Source organism: Tiliqua scincoides, chromosome 1 (genome assembly GCF_035046505.1).
Source record: "Tiliqua scincoides isolate rTilSci1 chromosome 1, rTilSci1.hap2, whole genome shotgun sequence".
NCBI lineage: Eukaryota > Metazoa > Chordata > Lepidosauria > Squamata > Scincidae > Tiliqua > Tiliqua scincoides.
In genome coordinates, this window is record NC_089821.1 from 110,269,853 (window position 1) to 110,291,225 (window position 21,373).

The 21,373-nt window shown below is 42.4% G+C and overlaps 1 protein-coding gene across 8 annotated transcripts in view; it reads right to left on the reverse strand.

The window, feature by feature from the left end:
* Nucleotides 1–21,373, reverse strand: part of CCDC141 (coiled-coil domain containing 141) — a 123,748-nt gene that overhangs the window by 6,374 nt on the left and 96,001 nt on the right. For 4 of the 8 annotated variants that reach the window (XM_066612340.1, XM_066612339.1, XM_066612338.1 and 1 more), the window contains 6 exons: nt 20,654–20,785; nt 19,002–19,867; nt 15,855–16,027; nt 3,020–3,174; nt 2,792–2,921; nt 2,563–2,704 (listed from right to left, as the gene is read on the reverse strand). In XM_066612340.1, coding sequence (XP_066468437.1) covers nt 2,563–2,704; nt 2,792–2,921; nt 3,020–3,174; nt 15,855–16,027; nt 19,002–19,867; nt 20,654–20,785 — 1,598 coding nt within the window. Of the gene's footprint in view, nt 1–744; nt 2,705–2,791; nt 2,922–3,019; nt 3,175–15,854; nt 16,028–19,001; nt 19,868–20,653; nt 20,786–21,373 lie in introns of those variants that run through there. The other 4 variants (XM_066612344.1, XM_066612342.1, XM_066612341.1 and 1 more) reach the window with 3 other exon arrangements.

Sequence of the window (21,373 nt, forward strand, 5' to 3'; positions counted from 1 at the left end):
TCAGCGTCTCAAGATTTGGTGTAAGAATCAAGTCCCTTCCTTCACAATAGTACCAAAACCTCATTTGATACAGCTAGCACCACTTCAGTACACTGGAAAACTATTCTCCTTGCCGCTGCCTCCTATGTTTCATAAGATGGACATTTAAGAGGTTCAAGAATAACAAAGGCTGTGTTTCTCTGCACTACACCTTAACTTGAAGGGCTGCTACAAAGCAGAATGTAAGTACAGGAGAGAGAGCCTTGACCAAAGTATAAAATACCAACTACTATTTGCTGATGTAAAATGAAAGCTCATTCATGCGGTGATGCTATTAGATAGCACCAAATTCTCTTTGCTGCCAGTAGTGGGAGTTTCTTATACTACAAAATGTTTGATTTTATATAGTTTGTCTAGCCCCAAATTTCACACAAATGCATTTTCTATTATGGTTAATTCATTCCAGACTTTAGAAGTAGCAAGTGATCTTTGACAGAAAATGAAAAACCAACTGAACAATCCTACGCATGCCTACTTAGAAGGAAGCCCTAGTGAATTCAACAGGATTATAACACAAAGAAATTTGTAAATAAGCCAACAGGGATAAAAATGATTTTTTGAACCAGTGTCTCTAGTCTAAGAAGTATGGAAACCAGGGCTACCAACTTTACAGCTCAGTCTAAGGTACCCAAGCATGCTATCTTCCTGCTATTCCTCTATGTTGCACGGCTGATAAGCAACTCAGAACGACTCGGTACACAGGGATGAAGGTTCACAGGCTTTTATTTAAATTGTATATGGTCCACGGGTCTCATGTCCAAAGCATGGACCCAGATTTGACTGTATCCAAAACTCTTATACGACTCTTGGCCCTTTGTCTGAAAGTCTAGACTTCCCATTCACTGAAAATTTGACATAATAAATGGGGCTAATTCCTAACAGGATATGGATAAGATACTATTTACATAGAAAATAGGTGGGCAATAAGTGGGCAAAACCATTGATTGGCTCTGATTTACATACAGGTGGGGTTTCACCTTAAAACCTAGCCAAAATTACACAATTTCCAAAAGTTTTCAAAAACCAGTAGGGTACGCTATAATACAATTTTATCCAGTATTGACCCAGTACTGACCCTTACTTGCATTCATCTATCCAATTAGGGACTTCCTTGACAGGTCTCTGTACCATCCTCATTAAGAGATGACCGTTATCTCTCTCGGCATGCCTTTCTCCTATGCTAATGTCAACATAGAAACACCTGTGAAGCCTTCCGGCTATGTTAAGGCTTTTCTCTGTTCTTAAGACTTTCCTAAAATCAAGCAGCAAAGGTTGCTTAAGACTTACTTCTAATGACTACTATGTCCCCATATATGTTGGTTACACTTTAGGGCAAAGACTATTTTACCTATATGTGTCCAGTGTATTAACACAGCCTTTGACGCCCCAGAGTCCCAGCTTCTGTGAAACTAATAAACAGCTTCCAAAATGATTCTTTCAAGCAGCTTTTCACTATTCTCTGTGTTTCCATGCTTTAGCAATGTAGCTTTTAAGCTTTTTGTACAAATGGTATGCTTTTAAAATCAAGCAGTTCTTTACCATTGTGTGTTATGCTATAGTATCTCTGGGCTATCCAGCGGCTCTAGGGTCAAAGGTCACCGTGCCTCACTCTACAGTGCAATCCTAAGCATGTCTACTCAGAAGTAAATTTCATTAATTTCAAAACATACTCCCAGGTACATGTTTATTGGACTGCAGCCTTAGTATCTTTTTATCAGTTTGTAGCCAAGGTAGCAGATCTTTGACTTTTAGGATGCTAATACTAATTTCAAATCAAAGTCAATAAATCTGTTATACTGAGCCTTTCCATGGTCTTGAACATGTTTAGTTTTGAAGACATTGATTGCCTATGGTGCATAATTGAATAATTACCCATATTTCCAAATGTGATTTCAGACCAAATTATGTTGGTCTTAAATGATGAGTTGAAAACTTTACAAAGTTGCAAATTAAGAAAATGTCCCAAGGATCCTAAAAAAGCAGCTTTGAGTTTTTGAACTCTCAATGGTGCTTGAAAATTCACTTTTTTATTATTTAACCAGAAACACTATTCAGGAAGTGACCAACTAAGCCTTCCATGTGCCATCTTGGCCAAGGAGCCCATAAAGACTGGTAGTGTCAGCACTGACCATCTTGATTTCTAGATGACAACAAAAACATTCTTACAAACTAGTGGTCAGATCCAAAGAAGCCCAAGGCCCCTGCATGAATGCTCATGACTTTCCCTTCCAGTTGCAGCTCTTCATGCTGTTTTGAATACTGCTCCAAAGAGCCCTCCCACATTTAGGAGTGGCTCTCTCCAGATTGGACATAAGGGGCTGTGATTGGGTTCGAAACTCCAGTGATGCATGGAGCAGTGTGCATGATCCTCTGGGTCGCAGCTGGGGTTTTTTTGTATTCTGTTTGCCTTGTTTAGGCAAAATGGCAGAAATGTTAAGAGGAGCATGTGAAGCTTCAGAAATTAAATGCTTGGACAGACGCTGAAGTAATTTACAAGGCAAAAAACAAACAAACTGAAGTTACCTCATGAAATGTTTTTTAACCATTTGCCTTTGACCTCTCAAGTACTGCGAATCCAGACCTTGTAATGCTTCAGGTGCAGCAGCCTTGCCTTTTTCTGACAAACAGCTGTACTCACTGTGAGCGTGTACATTTTTATTCTTCTCTGAAAGAAAACGTGGCTGTCAGCCAGAGTGGGATCAAGGCCTTCATTTATTATACCACCGTAGCCTAATAATGCATGCCTAGTTACCTATTACTCTTACAAAAGCTGAGCAGGATGCCTCCCCAACTTCATTAGTGGCAATGCAGATATATTTTCCAGTGTCAGCAAGGACTGCATTTCTTTTTAAAAGGTAATAGCTGTCCCCTAATTTTGCAATCTGTAAAAAATGAAATACAGACAGAGGGAGATTAGTGATGTGAAGGGAGATGTACGACGTTCTTCCCAAAGGAGCATTTACAAAACCTTCAGACATACACTCATTCCTCTTGCTGCCGCTCTGATGCCATCTTTTGTCCAAATGACAGTTGGCCTTGGTGTTCCATCTATTGCACAGTGCAAGTTTAAATCATCGCCTTCTTGCAAAGTGGTGTGTTCAAATTTTTTAATGAAGTTTGGCTGTTTTCCTGGCACTGGAAAAAGAAAAAAGAAAAAGAATATATTGCAGTTAAAATGACAGCAAGAGCAAAATTCTGCAACTGACATTGAGTTAGATGATTGTGCTCTCCCATGGTGAAGATATAAACAGTAGGTGTAGCGCTTAACTCTCAAAAGCCAGTAGAAAGCCATTTTATCTCTCTCAAATGCAATATATACCTCCACCCTTATCAGTTTCACCAGATTTCTCCAACCTTGCAACAAGGATTTTAGAATTAATATACATTAACGTGTTTAAAAATTCAAGCTCTCAGTTCACTGGTACAGCTGGATATTAAAATTTCAAAATACTGTATTGCCAGGCTGCATAATAGTCACAGCCTTGCAAATATACATTCAGTAGGATGTTGACTACTAATCTGAGCCGCTACACTTTTCCCCACTATGTACCATTGCCACTCTAATTCCTTTCTTTCCAGTTAACATCCCTTAAAAACTTCACTTAACATCACTATAAAAAAACACTAATGCTCTAACAGATGCAGTGATGAAGCAAGAGTTGACAGCTATACGCTTTGCACTCGTCTTTTTGCAGTCATGGCAGAGGTGACTGTTCTCTGTCTTGCCTGGTTGCCTTGGAGCAATTTTTACACCACCAAAGCAAACCAAGCAATTAAATTTTGCATTTTCTCTGGTTCAAACTAGGCAAAGCAATGTCATCATTCACATTTGTACCCCTTTCACAGCTTCAGATAAACACATGGATGTTGGGGGCAGGGCTAAAAGGTACGATCACACTTCTCCCCTCCTCTGTGCTTTCAGATCCACAGAAATGTGTGAACAGGGCTGCAGTGTTGATGTCAGAATGATGTGATAAGTACTGGAACATATTTTCTACAGTGAATGCTACAGAAATGAAAAAATAATTATACATAATGGGTTACCATTGTTAGGAAAATGTCACATGGTGCTTTGTTAATTCTACCCAGCATGTTATTTTTCCATTACAGGTACTCAGATTATATCAGTGCAAAACCAGAATCATGATAATGCCACCACATAAGCTTTAATGCGCATGTGATGGAGGACTATGACCAGCAGTGTTAAAGGAGCCTTATGGGACCAAGTCAATACCATAGGGCAGTGGTCTCCAGACTGCTGTGGGCTGAAAACAGTTTCTCTGGCATGACTGGAGCTTACTGTTCCACCATAAAGGCTGCCATTGTTGCCGCCAATCTACCTCCATGTTTGCTCCACCCTGCTGCGTCTGCCTAGTGCTAGAAATCTGCCTAGAAACTGCCTAGAAAACTACCTAGAATTTTGTGGTGTGTCCTTTTTCTGAGACATGGGGAGGCTGCACGCTGCCTTCCTGCAGCTCAAAAGACCTCCCAGATGCAACCTTCAGTCACATCCAGGAGTGGGTTCTCTAGCCGCAGGTTCAGAACCTGCAGTGGGTCAAATGTGCAGGTTCTGAATCGCGGATAAGGAGGACCTACTGTATTCTGTATACTGGATTTCCCAGCAGGGTCTGCCTCTTTGGCTAGATGAAAAAGAGCTGTTATAGGCAACCCAATCCTGAGCCGCCCATTGAACTGGGGTTGCTGCAGCGCTTCAACAGCTGCCACTGCATCCTTTGTACAACAGGGCAGTCACTGGTGGCTCCCTGGGGGAAGGGGACAAAAGTCCCCTTTCCCAGGGTAAGGGAAGTAGCCCCACAATGTGCCTTGGTCTGGCACAGAATCAAGAGCCTCCATGTCGGGCAGTACGAGCTCAGGATTGGGCTCTTATTCACTTACCCTGCTTTAATGATGTACATCAGTGGTTGTTGTTTTTTTTTAAATTGTCCATTGTTTATTATGTACATAAAAAGAAAAAAAAAGTCAAAATGAACTTGCAAATCAGGTGGCGCACGAAAGAACCTGATAGCTTTATAGTTCAGTACCTGGTTTGGAGCCATTTGCTTACAATAGGAATTTAGACAATGACCAGGATCTGAACAGCCACATAACAAGTTCTGTTCACTTAAAAAAGTAATCTCTCCCCCACCAATTCCACATGGCAAGTTGCTATTCAATTTCAAAAGTAGTTTGTGATAAAACTCTTCTGTTCAAAGAAGTTCCACTAGGCACATACAAGTCCCTGTGTATACTTATGCTGCAATCCTAAACACATTTTCTTGGGATAAGCCTATTAAACACAATAGGACCTACTTCTGAGTGGTGGCGTAGCTAAGGGGGCACAGGGGATAGCAGTTGCACCAGGCATCAAGTTTTAGGGGGGCAACAAGCTGAGCTTGACACTAGTAACCAAAATTGTGAAAATCTTGGTACGTATGAATAATACCATCATGTTATATATCAGTGTAATTTAATGCAGAATGCAATGAAACAAACAGCATTGGAATATCTGTATTCTATCAAAAGTTATGGCCAATTAACCATAAAATGAAAACCCAACCGCCTTATGGAATAAAAAGTGGATTTTTAAAACTCAAAACTGACGTAAGAGACTGATTGTTCTGAGAGCCAATGACATGTTATTATGTTATTGACATTTTATCATGATACAGCATTAAACCAATAAGGTGTTAATATGAGTCAGATCTCATTTCCATGTATCGTAATACAGTTACCCCTGCTGAGTAAAAAGGACCTTTATCAAGTGGTGCCCCTTTTACATTTAGCAGGAGGAGAATAACCATTCCTCTTCACCCCAACACAGTGTCTCAAACCAATCAGAGGCACACATTTTTAATTCATTTACTTAATTAAATTTGATTTTGTCGGGGGGGGGGGCTACAAATCTTCTTTGAACCAGGTAGCAGAAAGATGCCTTAGCTATGCCACTGACTGGGAGAAGGCAGCAGAGCAAGTGGGTGGCAAGCTGCTGGGGGGAGGAGGTGGGTTCCTCCCAATTTTCACTTTTTTAACAGCTCGGGTGTGACGTCACTTCCGGTTGTGACATCATTTCCAGGGCAACATTTTCAGCTTGGCACCGGGCTACATGATCATTAGCTACATCACTGCTTCTGTGTAGACATGCATAGGAGTGGGCTATTATTTTATTGATAAAAAACCCAAGAACATATATTCAGCCCTTTACTGCAAACATTTCTAGGGCAGTTTCTAAATGATTTCTAAAACAAACAAAAATAAAAATAGATAAGTGCCAAAGATTGAGCTGGCAGGATGAAAATGACCATTAAAACACCTTTCGAGACTGAAGGTTGCCAATACAATATCACAGATGAAAATAACTGAGATATGGAGGTTCTCCCTAGCACTCCTGGCCCATGTTGCAGGAAGCTCTTCCCTCATAGTGCTCATAATACCACCTTTGGGGGTCTCAGGGCCATGCCATCCTCCTTGGAAACTACGCTGCTGCCCAGCCTGGAAAGCCTCCCTCTGTTGCCTCAGTTTGTCTTCAAGAAGGGAGCACCTGCTTCCTCCCCCTCTCTACAAGTCAGCCTTCTTGATTATTGTCTTCCCCAGTGGCAGAGCTTTGCAGCTAGTGCCTCATAACTGCCCCTGAATGGGCCCTTTCTTCTGGAGCCTGCTTTATGGGCATGTGCAGCCCATCCCCTTTGCAGCTCAGAACCCATCTCTCTAGTGTTCTTGTTTCCTCAGCAGCCAGGGAGCCTGCCCACCCCAGCAACTTCTGGAAAGGCATAAGTATTTGTAAGACCTGGCTAGCTGTGCAGCACCTGTACAGAACTTGGTTTTCCAGGATGGGGCTCAATGGCCATGAACAGGGGTGGCAGATTCTCTGGGACAGGGCTCAGTGAGTGCAAGCCTAGGGATGGCATGGAAGAATAAAAAGGTATTTGTCTGAGTGCCAAAAAGACATCAAAGGAGGTTCCCAGCCTTCCTGGGAAAAGAGTTACATAATAGCACCACAACTGAGAGGGCCTCTTCCCAGTCACCACACAGTCACCACCACCACGTATGGCAGGGAACCTGGAAGACAGCCTCCAAAGATGACCTCATTGTTTGGACTCATCCTGGATTAGGCATCCTTCAACTACCCAGGTTCCAAGGTCTATCAGACTTTAAATGGAAGCATCTGCATTTTGAATTGTGTCCCAAAACAGATCAGGAGGCAACCAGTGTACCTGCTTACACACAGGTGAGATGTGTTCCCTTTGGTAGGTCTCAGCTAGCAGCCTATTTATTGGTTGCATTTTGGATTAACAGCAGCTACTAAAGAGTCTTCTCAAAGACACCTCATGAGTCACAACAGTAATCTAGTTTGAAGGTTACCAGAGCTTGGATCACCAGGCCATGAGCTTAAAACAGGTTTGCCTCCCTGCCTCTATTGTGCACTTGTTTACATGCATGGGACTAACACACAGGAACTGCCATGTCCAAAAGAGAAATGGAATGTGAGAAGGATTCCAAGCGGAAAGGGAAAAGGGGTCTCTTTTTCAAGGGCCTTCATAACCCATCACAATGAAAATGCCATAGTTTATCATCATGAATTTTATCCTTGACAGATAACAAATATAACAAATTTAGACCATGACATTCTTCTTCTTCTCCCCTGGACAGAACACTGGTCTTTACTTAGAACAGGAGGGTGATGAGCACCTCTTGAATAGCTAACCTGGCCCTCAAATTAGTCCTGCTGAGGGATGCCTTGCTAGACATATGAGTAATATGGCTCAGCTCAGCTAAGCATACTAATGGTGTAATCCTAACTCACACTGGAACAGACAAACCAGGAGGCTTGCACTGTATCCAGCGCAGGATTGTGGCCAGCAGCGGCTTAGCCAGAGGCAAGGAGAAACTTTTCCCCTTACCCCTGGGTAAGGGCTGCTGGCGCCTTTGGGTCTCCTCGGACTTGTGCCAACTCCTGAGGTGCCGGATCCCAGCCCCGCCTCCTGCTCCCCACCCGCCGGCCCGAGATTTACTAAATCATTTTAATCTAAGACCCAAAATCCAAATATTACTTACCAACACAAGAATCCATGATCAAACACAAGAATATATAGGGCTCCAGCTTAGAGTTAGAGTGACATGCTCAAAGCCATGCAGGAAGTTGAGACAGCTTCCTGTTTTGGTTAGAGGATTTTTCTAGGTGCAGCTCTTTTTTCCAGGTAGTCATTTTAAAATCTGTTGGGGCCTAGTCAGGATGTTTTCTTCCTTAATAATATACACTACATAGCTATTAACTGCATAGCCTGATTAAGCAGGAGATACAAAGGCATTTTGTTACTTATAGGCTTCCATGCTAAACACACACTACAGGTAAATCCAATGTTGATTTTAAAAGGTATTGACCCCTAGGGCAGAGACATGGGAAAGAGACCAGGTAGGAGGAATCTGAGCAGCACAAGTAGATTAGAGGTAGAGCTCGCTGACACCTCATAGGTCTGGGCAGGGCCAACCTGCCAGAATCTGGAAAGGAAGAAACCTGGACAGAATCTTCTGGATTAGATGTGTAACCTGGTGAATCATCATGGATGGAACCAGGGAGTTTATTGGCATTTTACTCCTCTCCCCCCCAGAACGTATACCTGCTTTGGCTGTTATACAACAACTATAGAAGAGTTACGTAGGGTAGGGGGAGCACCATCCCATTAGCAGGCTCCCCTCCTAACCTCTGTATGTTCCTTAGAACATGCATAAACAGCCACCATGCAACACTTATGAACATGTATAGGATGGGGGGAGGAACCTGCTACTTCAGTGTTGCCTCTCCCCCTATTTTATAACATCTGACAACTTAGGGCCACAGCTGTACCAGTCAGCTCAGAGCAAGCCTGCACATAAGCCCACGCACAGGTTGATAAACATAAACAGTAGTGTCATGATCCCTGGGTTCATTAAGCACAGACACCCAGCAAGAAGAAGAAAGCCATAACTGTAATATGTAGAGAAAATGCGTTTTGCCATGCCTCATTGTTAGTTTCATTTCATGTCATTTCAGCAGCAATTTCCATCTTTCTAGTGCAGAATCCTGTGAAGAACGGCCTCTAAATGCTTTTTAAAAAATGAGTGTTTTATTGAACCTGAATCATATTCTGAGAGTTCAAATGTCTTTCTTGTGCCAACACACACCACTCCTTCTGGAAACTTTTGCAATACTGAGAGTCTCTGCTTCTCATATACATGAGCAGACCCTTGGTTATTTATATTTCTTCATACCATGAAATCCTGGTTGCTACTTCTCAGTTGCTTAAGGAAGGAAGACCAACCATATCCTAAGCTGGGAAAAAGGTTTAAAGGAGCCCAGTACAGGGATGCAGAATATGCGCTCCTCCTATACCAACTGATTCTCTGATGATCTTACCACAGCAAAGGCCTAGTTTGATTTGGGTCTTAGACATGCATTTGACTTCAAAATAAGTTTAAAAGCAGCTTTGAAAGTCTAAAACAGGGGTGTCCAAACATTTTGGCAGGAAGGCTACATCATCTCTCTGACACTGTGTCAGGGGCTGGGGAAAAAAGGAATTAATTTACATTTAAAATTTGAATACATTTACATAAATGAATTATTAGAGATTGAACTTATATGAATGAATGAAGGTCTTGCAGTAGCTCAAGGCCTATAAAAGGCCTTGCGCAAAGCAAGGCCAGCCTTTCCTTCACTGCCACTGCTATGTCACAGATGTGAAACAGCAAGTAATGGAGGGAGTCCTTGTCCCACAGCTCAGGTGAGAGGTTGAACAGACGCATCAGGCCAGCGTGGGCTCCAGCAAGTCTCTGGAGGGCCAGAGGCTCATTGGAGACTGGGGGCTACCCAAGGGCTGGATTGAGAGCCCCTGAGGGCCGCAAGTGGCCCCCAGGCCGGGGTTTGGGCACCCCTAGTCTAAAAGTTCAAAAGAATATAATAATGATAACAATAACAAAAATAATCCAAAACACCTTGAAGAGCACCTGAACAGCATCAGGGCCACAGAAATTACCATGAATTAACTGCAAATGCAACATTACTGGGAGCAGCTTACATTTTGCGATTGTGTATATATAGCATAAGAACCAGGCATCCCAAGTCCTTGGGAAGGACTCGATGTCTGGATAAAACAAACCAGCCAAAATACCTGACTGTGCAAAAATCTAACAATAATAATAATAACTAAAAGCAGGCTTGCACTACCAATTTCTGAAATATGGATGGAAGCAAATTTTATATGGGTCAGACCTGATGGCTAAACAAGAAAAAGGAGAAGCAAACATTTTTCCCTTCTTAACTGGCTTCTGTTTCTACCTGTTCCAGTTAGACTGAACGCATAAAGGGCACAATTCAAACCTGCAGTTCGAAGGGACTTGGGCCGGCCTGGTAGGGTCGCAGACTTGCCATAAAGCACGTTTGCGCCTCCTTGAGGGGAAGCCAGGCCGGCACTCTGAGAAGCACTGGCCTGCAGAGGCTGACAGAAGCCTCTGCGCTGGCTTCCCCTCCGCCTCTTGTGTCAGCCCAGCAGCGCCGACACAAGCGGAAAAGGTAGACGTGGGGGGAGCGGGGAGGAGGAGGAGGGAGGCAGGCGTTCTTGGGCGGGGGCAGGGAGGGCGATGGGCGGCCCCAGGGGCGGGCATGCAGAGAGCTGGAGGCAGGGCTGGGATCCAGCAGTTATCCCAGATCCCAACCCCCGTTCCCGGGGAGAACGGAGTGGCTTCAAGCCACTCCGCTCTCCTCAAACTTATGCTACCTCAGGTGGTGGCGCAAGTCCAAGGAGACCCATTGTGACCAGCAGCCCTTACCTGGGGGTAAGGGGAAGAGTTTCCCCTTGCCTCTGGCTAAGCTGCTTCTGGCCACAATCCTGCGCTGGATACAGCACAAGCCTTCTGGCTTGCCTGATCCAGTGCAAGTTAGGATTGCGCCCAAAATGAATTATTTTGTCAGCCGCATACCTGTAAAAGAACGATAGATGCTAAACACCTAGTAATAAACACAAACATATCTGATAATGGAGAATTATTCAGGAAAATAATTGCCTGAGCTCCACTGGCACCTCCAGTTCCTGGTCTGCAACAGGAAATATTGCTTCCTTTTTGTCACTGTGCAAGTCCCTTTGAAGAGTGAAAGGAGGGGAAGTATTTCCTGTTGTAGAAGATGAGCTGCAGGTTGGGCATCAAGGGTGGCATCAGAGGTTGAGCACATTGGGCTCTGACCAATACCGGACGCCCCAACATCCATCCTTATGTAGGGCAGCAGTGGAGCAACATGTTCAGCCAAGAGTTGCTCTATGACTGCCTTCCAACGCCCCGTTTCTACAAATGGTCTTCTTCAGAGGCCCCTGCGTTGACTCAGAGATCTCTAAAAAGACTGGTCTCAGATGGCTGCAGAGGGTAGGAGGGAAGCTGATGACCGAGGGATTCGCCTTGCCACTGTCTGTGCCAGTTGCTGGACATTCTTCTCTCAGTACTGCCAGGACTCTGAGAGAAGAGTATCCAGACCCTCCCCTTTACCTTAACCAGCTGACTAGGAAAAGGTCAAAAGGGAGCAGTTGGATGCTTCACTCTCATCTCTCCAGCTGTACGGAACAGCATTCAGACTGATTCCATTTTACTTTTCCCGGTTACCTAAGGACATAAAAGGGGAGTAGTCAAACATTCCTGTTCTAATATCCCAGCAACACTGAGGGAGAAGCATCCAGACATCCCCTTTTTACTTACTTGGCATTTATGCCATTAAAGGTTTACTACTACTACTTACTTGGCATGGGGAGTGTGTGTGTGCATGAATGTGCCACTACAGACATCTAACAAATAGCTTTGCCCCAAGGCCCCCCGAATCTGGCATCAGACCTGCTGTTCATGGTAAAGCACATACCAAGTTCAGATAAAGTCAATTGTGCTGAAATGTTACTGAAACCAGTGGGACAAGTTAGTCACTTACAACAAGGACCCAAACCTATACTTTTACTTTTTAGTCTTGTGCAGTATCCTGTGTGGGGAGGAATTCCATAACATGACAGGAGAGGGAAGTAAGGCAAAGTTCTACTTACCCTTCTTCAATGTGCCATAGTCTCCTATCTCCTTGGACCTTAGCATGCAGGCTGCTATTGGAGCGGACAGTATCTGGCGCAAGTTGACCACGTTTGGTGCAATCCCCTCCGACCATCATGCCCCCCCGGCCTTCCCTCTGTTCTGTCTTCCCTCACCCCATTCTGTCCCCTGCCAACCTACCTGAGTCGGCAGGCTTTCCTCGACCCACTGCTATGCACAGGGCTGTTCTGGCTTCTCTGCCACTGTTCTGGAAACATGTAGCTTTCCAAATGCTGGAGCACCTTTCGTGACTGCGTTAAGGCATGTGCCATTGCCAGACTGCTACATCTGGCAGCAGTGAAGCTTAGTAGGATTGGGCCATAAATGTAACTAACTTTCTCTGGATTGATACCATAGATCTGGAAACTTACCAAAAAAAAAAAAATTACCCCAAGGTAGGGCAATTTCACACCTGTATGAACATCCCATGATTTCTCATCCAAAGGCCTGGTCTACACTTGTGGTACAATGGGGAGTGAATAAGGCAGTGGAATGGATGCTACCTCTTCAATCTGCAAGTTGTGGGGAGGGTGTCCTATAGTTAATCTATTCCTATGGGGGGGAAAAAACTCTCTAAAAGTAGAATGCTAATACAGTAGGGAGCTAGCTGGTCCCAAACTGTTCCCTCAGCTAACCATGTTTTTGTGTGTGCGTGAGTGAACTTTCAAGGATTATTTTTATTTGTGTTTGTGGGAGCATTCAATATGGAATCCTACAGTCTGAAGTGCTACAGTTCACCCTCTCTCTCAAGATTCCACCATGCACACATGTAGACCAGGGTCCAGGTTATTGATGACAGGCAATTGAATGTGTGAACCAAGTACATTAAAAATTCTGCATGATATGAAAGATCCATCTGTGGTTTTCGAATGGTGATGTCCATTCACACATGCATGTCCTCACCTGAAAATGCAATTATCAAATGATGAACACGCATGAAGCAGCCAACAGAGAAAGCTGCAGTCTTGACTAGGACATCACAATGACCTTTCTAGCAGCATCGCTTGGAATTTGTTTATCTTCCACATCTGTACAGTCTGTGCCTGGTTGGATATTTGTGGATCACTTCCAAAAGGAATATTTCCTTGGACAGAAACCTTTATAAAATAGCATTTGTCACATATAGCTTGGATATAAGGAAGATGAGATGTTGCATCCTGTTCATAGAATGAGGATAGATTTTTTTTTCTTGGATTACCCATCCCCACTCTCCCACATCTCCATTCTTGGCCTCAAGGATGGTGCTGCCTGGAAAACTGATCTTTCAGTTTTACATGTCTATAATAAATCTTCAGCCAGTTGGCTAAAAAGACCTCTCCTCTCCATCTTCATAACCCACCTGCCATTTGTAATAGAGATACTTTCCACAGCATGGTGTGCACTTGAGAATTTATTTCCGTATTATAAATTTCTTTCAAGAGATTGGAAATATTTTTTTTCTTATAAATTTCCCCCACAAAACAATCATTATAAGAAAGCAGCAAATTAGTCTTCAGGAAAGCTTATGCAAATATTTGTCAACCTTGTTTTTAACTTACCAGGTACAACAGATGCCTAATCTTTTCAGGAAATATTAGGAATTAGTGATCATTAACTTTTCATTTGAATATGGTAAGAAATTAATGGATGCTTTTTAAAGAGAATTATTTTCTTACCATTGTTAAAACTGGCGTATATTATTCTACGAATCAAAGAGGCTATATCCTAACAGACAAGAAATTCTAATAATACCATGTTGCACTGCCTCCCATCTTTAAAAATAAAAAGTGCAAACACCAAGTAAATTCCTTGTTTGACTGCTACTCACTTTAAATAGAGTGGCTCATTCATTATTTTAAACATCTAAGGGCATACCCATTAAAAGCATATTTATTTTACATTGTATCATGTCTTTGTATTAGAGTATATCATCCTGAACATAAGCATTTCTCATCTTTCAAAACTCCACTCTGTAATCTTGTTGGCTTTCAGTACATATAAGAGTGAATTAAAATGTCAGAACTTGTCTGCATAAGTCATTATTACACCTTTCGAGTTACCATTTGAAATGCCTGAAAGCTAATGCAGTGGTCTGGTGTTTGAGTAACATGAGCTGAAAGTCTCCAGTTCAAATGCCCTAACATGGGGGTGATAATAGTACCTACCTTATAGAATTGTTGTAAGGATTACCGAGATAATTTAAGCGAAGCCCTGTTACCATTTGAATTATGCTATATGTGAGTGTATAAGTATATAAAACATCTATGCCTTTCATTAAAGGATATTAAAGCAACCATCATAATGTTTAAATAGCAGGGATGGGCAAGTCAGGTGCAGCTTGATTTGAGTCATGAGTCTCTGCTCCCCGCAACTCAACTTGAAAACTAGTCGGGGCACTTTCCAAGTCGCCCAGAGCATTTTTGCGACTTGAAAAGACTTGAGTCATGAGTCTTTCCCTTTAAAAAGCAAGCCACAATTCCATGGAAAGACATTGAGGTGCTGCTGCTGCTTCTGGGGTGTGTGTGTGTGTGTGTGTGTGTGTGTGTGTGTGTGTGTGTGTGTGTGTGTGTGTGTGTGTGTGTGTGTGTCAGAGTTCTCTTTAACCACTCCTCTGCTGTCCCCATCCCAACTGTATACAAGGTGGGACAGAAGCGGCAAGAAGGAGGAGGGTCACACGCAGCAACTGGGAGGCTTACCAGTATGACCCAACCCTTTGCAGCTCTACTCAGAAGTAGTCCCATTTGTGCTGGCCATTCATGGGGCTTCCACCTCCCAAGTAACAGTGCAGTTCACAGCAGCCATGCAGTTGGAAAGCATGATGGGTATGAACCTCCCCCCTCCCGCTTCCCCACATCCTTTTCACCTGGGCTTCTCCAGGCAATTCCAAGGCAAAAAACCCCTTGGGTTCCTCCTCCAGCCCTCCTTCAACCAAAGAAAAAAACCAGACTGCCCATCCTTCGTCCAATGACATTCCTTCAGAGATGGTCAAGAGAGCCTGCTCCCTCCTTGCACCCTCCTGCTTGGATGCAAAAGCAAACATTAAACCTTCCCTGCCTCCTGGCTGGAACCTCCATGCTGCTCGCCCGGTCTAAATGATGGCCCCACGAGGTCTTTCATGCCACAAAAAAAGTAAGTAAGCAAGCACACCTAGACACAGACAGACTTGAGCCTGCATGTGTGGGGACCGAGTGCTGAGTCAGTGGCCTCAGATTCAAGTCATCCTGATTCCTGAGTCATCAGCACAGCTGACTTGAGTATATATGAGTCAGTGAAAAATGCTGGTTTTTGCAACTCGGACTCGAGTAACCCGACTCGAGTGCCCATCCCTGTCAAATAGTACATACATTGAATTGATCATCTTGTGATGTCTGCAAACAAAGCGTAATCCATAAAGGTATTTTTCTTTATTTCTTATTTTTAGTTCTCAAGCACTTCTCTTTTACAGTGCAAAAGCCATATCAAATCTCTTTGCCCCATGGAACATTACTAGAATAAAAATGGTAACAGCATCCAGTGTACTTGTGACGTTAATACAGAAAGCACCAAATTCAGAGTGATACATAAGCAAGGCTGAGACAGGTGACGTGAGGTGCAGGAGCAGATGACTGCTGTTGATTCCAGTTGTGCAATGTTAAAGTCCAGTGAAGTCAGTGTGCTGAACTATGTGAACAGCCAGTATGCAAGCCATACAGTCAAGTAGAGAGCACACACTATTATCCAGTCTATTCTTTTTATCAGTGTCCCGTTACCTTTCACACGGAGGATGGCACTTGAGGACACTGTGCCGCTAGAATTTTGAGCCCGAACCACATAGAGGCCAGGATCTGTGTCACACACCTTCTGAATGAACAAAGTGTACTTTGTGTCCTTGTGTGAGAGCTTTAAGTGCTCATCTCCAGTCACTTTCTGGCCCTTCTTGAACCTGAAGCAGAGAGTCAGTTTTCAAGTCAGGTTAACACGAATGGGTGTGAAAGCAACACAATCTGTGACGTCAAACAACCTTTTACAGAATATGACAGAAAATTAGCAGTCACATGGCAACCGTAAACAACTCCCTGCTTCTTGAGATTGTAAAAGCTGGACTGAGAAAAATAGATTTGCTCAGAATTCAAATCAAATCACAAAGTTCTTGTGATTAAAAAAAAAGAAAAGCAAAATACACTTCATAACAAGATTAATAAAGCCCTGATCCTGGAAATGTATGTACTTTGAGTGAGAGCCTCACTCAAAGTACCTCTATACAAGTGACCTCTATACAAGTACACAAGGACTAAACTGGAATCTGGATTCCATGAGTAAGTGCCAATATTAATGCTCTTTTAAATCACAGAAAAGAACCATTAAAACGTGATTTTTTTTTCTTGTTCTAAAGATTCTAAAGATTTTCTCTTTGAGATCATCTGTCAACAACTGAATGATGGGTGAACATTGAAAAACCAAATGACATGCTGGAGAGTGTAAGAGGCAAAGCCTTGAAATGTAGCATCAACTACATTCATTGGTAACAACTTGCCATATAATGTCAATATCTTCAAATGCAGGTAGAAAATGCTGGGGGAATGGGAAGAAAAGGCAATTAATGCTCTCTCTGTCACTCATCCATGTAAAAAAATGATAAACGGCAGGACAGATAATTTCTCTTTGCCCCATGTCCTCTCCAGTTATGGCTTGCTTAGATACAAGATTAGGGTTACAATTCTACACTCACTTACCTAGGAGAAAGTCCCATTGAATTCAATGAGGCTTATTTCTGAATAAACTTGTATAGGGTTATGCTGTAAGTGCATCACAGTGCAATCCTATGCATGTGTTCAATGGGGCTTGCTCCCAGGAGAATGTGTATAGGATTGCAACCTTAGTAGAATTTAGATACTCTTTTTTTCCCTCTAAAAGGACGTATTGTTGCCATCATAGCTGCAGTATAATCACTTCCATACTTCATTTTTATTGTAAACATATTTTCTTGAATGATTTTCATAATGCTGGGACTTGGGAAAAATTATTCTGTTGCAGAAGTTTGAACAAACCGCTGCAACATTTTTGGTTGAAAAAACGGGCTAAGAATAGTGAAGTCTTCCTAAAACTCGCAGTAAGTGTCAGAGAATGAAGAAATGGAAAAATGAATCCTTGAAGAATGGATTAGTGACCCAAGCACAACACAGTGATCGATTTTAATGGTTTCAGTAGTCTTTCAATTAAATTCTGATTATCAGATTCCTTGCAACTTGTGTTAGTTTTTTCTGGTTTCAAAGTTGTTATACACACTATCTTCAAATATAAAAATGCTTCTCTCTCCCCCAACCTTTCTCCCCCCCTCCAGTTGTGCTTTCTTTCTAGGTGCAGAGTCAGATCTTACAAACATTTAGACTAAAATAGCTGCAAGAGTATAGCTGCAAGAGTATTTGCTGCCATAAAAAAGACACAGCTATAGGGAAAATGGAAGGAAAGAAGTGATGGCATGAAATTGATCTGGACTACCCACCTACTATCCACCCAGCAAGTTCAATTTTAGGATAAAAATATATGAGAGATTCTCTCTTTCCCTCATCCCATTGTTTCTTTATTGAAAATATGTGATGCCCTTTTGCACTGATTTGCCAAACATCTTTTGATCATAGCATGCTAGCACTCTGGAGAAGGGGTCACTGGCAAAGAGGCCTCTGGACCATACCCAGTTTGCCAAGGCCTTTCCCCTGGAACTGTATTTTTTTTCTATGCTCCCCAGGGATGAATTGCCACACAGTAGCAATGTGAAGCTATGCAGTTGAGGGCAAAAACCTTGCTCACTGCCAAAGATATTGATGCGACTAAACTCTCTCCTGGCGGGAAGGGTGGAGATTTCTGTTTTAGATTTAGGAGTCTTAGCTTAGGCACTATATGGTCTTGGGCAAGAAATCAGAGGATTAATCCAGAAGATTAAGTGGCTAATTGTGTGTATTTCCAGGGCTTCTGGACTCTTTTTAGAACATAGCAAAATGCATTTGAAGTTCAGGAGTCTGAAGTAGCTCTTAACATATTTGACAATCCTTTTTTGTTTTTTTTTAAAAGGTCAAAATTTCCAGTGTGTATGTGTAGGCTTCTGAGCCCCAGTTCCCAAGTCTGTTAAATGGAAATTCAAATAAGCTATCAATCAGGTTTATTGTGAAGATTAACAAGATAATGATAGTAATGCACTCCGGGTGTTTAAAGTGCTATTGACAAGGTCTGGGATACTTTAAGCCTGCATAGTGGGACTTCTGACATTTTTCTTTTGTACAGCAAAGGAAATGATAATAATAAAATACACTGCTTTTGAAGCTCCACTCAGTCTCAAAAGAAATTTGCCTGGGCTCCAAAGTGGCCTGATGGTGTAGTCAGGGGACAGAGCCCCATGCAAAAGCAGCCCATGTCCTGCCTTTCTATCAGATATTCCCAAGGAAAAAGGGGACCCTTTACTAGGCTGGGATTCCCTCTCACTCAGCTGGTTGTGCTGTTTAACAAGCACTAGTATGCAAAAATAGTTGTGGTGTTCTAGGACATGGGAGATAATATTTCAGTTCCTTCTCTGTGTTGTGGGTAATTAGGCACTAGACTATGAAAGCAGAGGGATTCAGCTATACTGATAAGCTCTTAGAGAAGGCATGTCACTTTACAAGTCACTTCAAGTGTCTGGAATGTTCTACTGAAAACAAAAGTGTTTCATCTTTAATATTTAGGTCAGGCACTTTGAAATCGGTGGTGATTTCACGGGTTTATATTTTATTACATATTATAACTATTAAATTAGACTTTTGCTCAAAATGGAATCATGTGGAAATGAAAAGTTATCTTTGATTTTCAGACTGGAGCACAGTTATATGTGGCTCAATGGGGATTTCTCTATTTATATTTAGTTTTTCTCACTGTAAGCTACCCACCAGGTCAGTGTAGGCTCTGGGAATCCTGTTACTTCTACTTCCAAAGTCACCGGAGTACCTTCCATGACAGTTACATTAGACAGAAGCTTGGAGAAGTTAGGCGCCTGTCCAGATAGGCTGACCATGCTGTTCTTTTCAGATATACTTTTAATCTCTTCTCGGGTGACCATCTGCCTCTGACAGCTTCTGGTGGCGTCTGATTGAAACAGGAGACCATCGGGTGAAGCATGCAGCCTATCCTGGGTTTTAGTAAAGTTATTTCGGTCATGCAATTGTCCCTGTGGTTCTGTCATGCTTTTGTGGACCTCCTGGGTCTCACACATTTCATTCGTCATGCAATAGGCAGAGTTTGTCTTGAGCGTGCAGGAAACAGTGCTGGTGACAGGCATTTTGGGTGGACTAGGCGTAAAAGGAGATTCTACTTTGCATTTTGAATGGTAGCTTAAGGTAGAGGAAGAAAATCTCCCTAGCTGATCTGGCATATGTCCCTTTCCGTGACCAGGCATGTCAGCATAAGCAACAGAGGTTAAGGGATCAGACTTATCTGTCATTCCTTTACTGCCAGCGTTTTTCTGCATTTGCACGCTATAGGAGCTGACATGCAGACTACGCGAGCTACAGCAAGGAGGCTCTTCCAGCTCTGTTTCTGAATGCAAAATGTTGGATTCTGGCGTCTCGGAAAGCGGAGGCAAAGAAATATCATCAGGGGATATACACTCATATTCATCTCCAGAGGGCACATCTTCTGCCAGGAGCTCGGCCTGAAAGCTATCCTCTTTGGCAGGAGATAACAGATCTGAGGCCTGTGAAACAGAATCCTCATCAGCTGGCCAGGTATCTGGAATATCAGCCAACACTGCCTCTTCCTTCAAAACAAAAAGGAAAAGAGAGCTGAACAATGGTTATAGAATTTCCCTGACATAATTTTATGACTTTTTAAAAAGTACTTTCACTTCTGAAAGCATGAACAGCAGGCTTTTCAGATCTCTCAACAAATGCAAACCCGTTTTAAAGTAATTGTTGAAATCTCAAGGGCTTGAAGCAGACAACAAATTAGAGCATAAAATCCTGTTAAAACACTGTCACCTGGTATACTCTTCCCATTTCCAAATCAGCTAAATACTCAGTAGCTTGGACTGATCATTATATGAATTATATGTATTTGAATCAACCTCTCATCTAGAAAAATAACCATGGACACACTACTGTTTTCAGTGTGAGAACTCACCTGATGAAATCAGTGGAATTAAAAATGTTTAACGTTGGCTGGACAGTGCCCCATACTGGAGAATTAGTTTAAGAATTTTCCCTTTTTAAAACTGATACTTTATTATAGCAGAAAACCCTAATGTTTTCTTGAGTGCCTAGCCGATATAACGTTAAACGTTTTGTCTCCAGGGCAATGAATTAGTAGCACAATCCTATGCATCTTCACTTAGAAGTAAAACTGTGTTCAGTGGGGCTTACTCCTTAGTACGAGTGCATCTGATTGCAGCCTAATAGTGCAATCTAAACATGTTTACTCAGCAGTCACACTATATGTAATGTGTCTTATTCCCAGATAAGTGCGTGTAGGATTGCAGCCTAAGTGTCCTTTTGGAAAACATAAAAGTTACATTTTCACAAAATTAAGATTGAAAAATTTTGCATACCTGTGATTTTGTCTCACTGGTCTTTTCTTTCATAATCTCCTTCATTATCTTGGGTTTTTGTCTCTCATGTTCAGTTTCTTGCTTATCATCAAAATTATCAGAATTTGGTGGTTTTTCCTTTAGTGGGTCTTCCTGTTAAAAGAAATAAAGGGTTGTTGTAGCTGAAAAGGCAATAACAATAGGAACTGACTGTGTCAAATAATCTTGCCAAGACCCAAAACACAAGCACAATGTTTTCTTGGTGTGTGGGGAGTTTTTGGTGGTGGCTCCCCCTAACACCCGCAAAGGTTGGGCCTTTCAAAACAGCATCTTTTCAGGGACTGCTGACGAACAGAAAAATCTGCCACTTCTCCCTACCTACATACATTTTGCACACACATGGTTCATTGCCATGATCCCAGGCATTTACACCAATACCAATGTATTTTAAAACTCCAATGCTGAAACGTGGCACACAGTCAGAATCTAATGATTATACTGTAGCAATAACACAGTTGGATCCTTGCCATCAGAACATGTTGCTTCTCCTGCTGTAACACTGCAAAATCATAACCCTTTGTTCCCCTCAAGGATAACACTAGTTTGTGGTCTGAAAATCTCTCACCTTGACTACTAGCCAGAGATAGAGATAAGTCACAGTGTATGTGACAGGCTAGTTTGGATTTAAGATGTAAAGATGGCAGAGAGAGAAAGCTTATGATTGCTTCTGGTGAGTAAGAT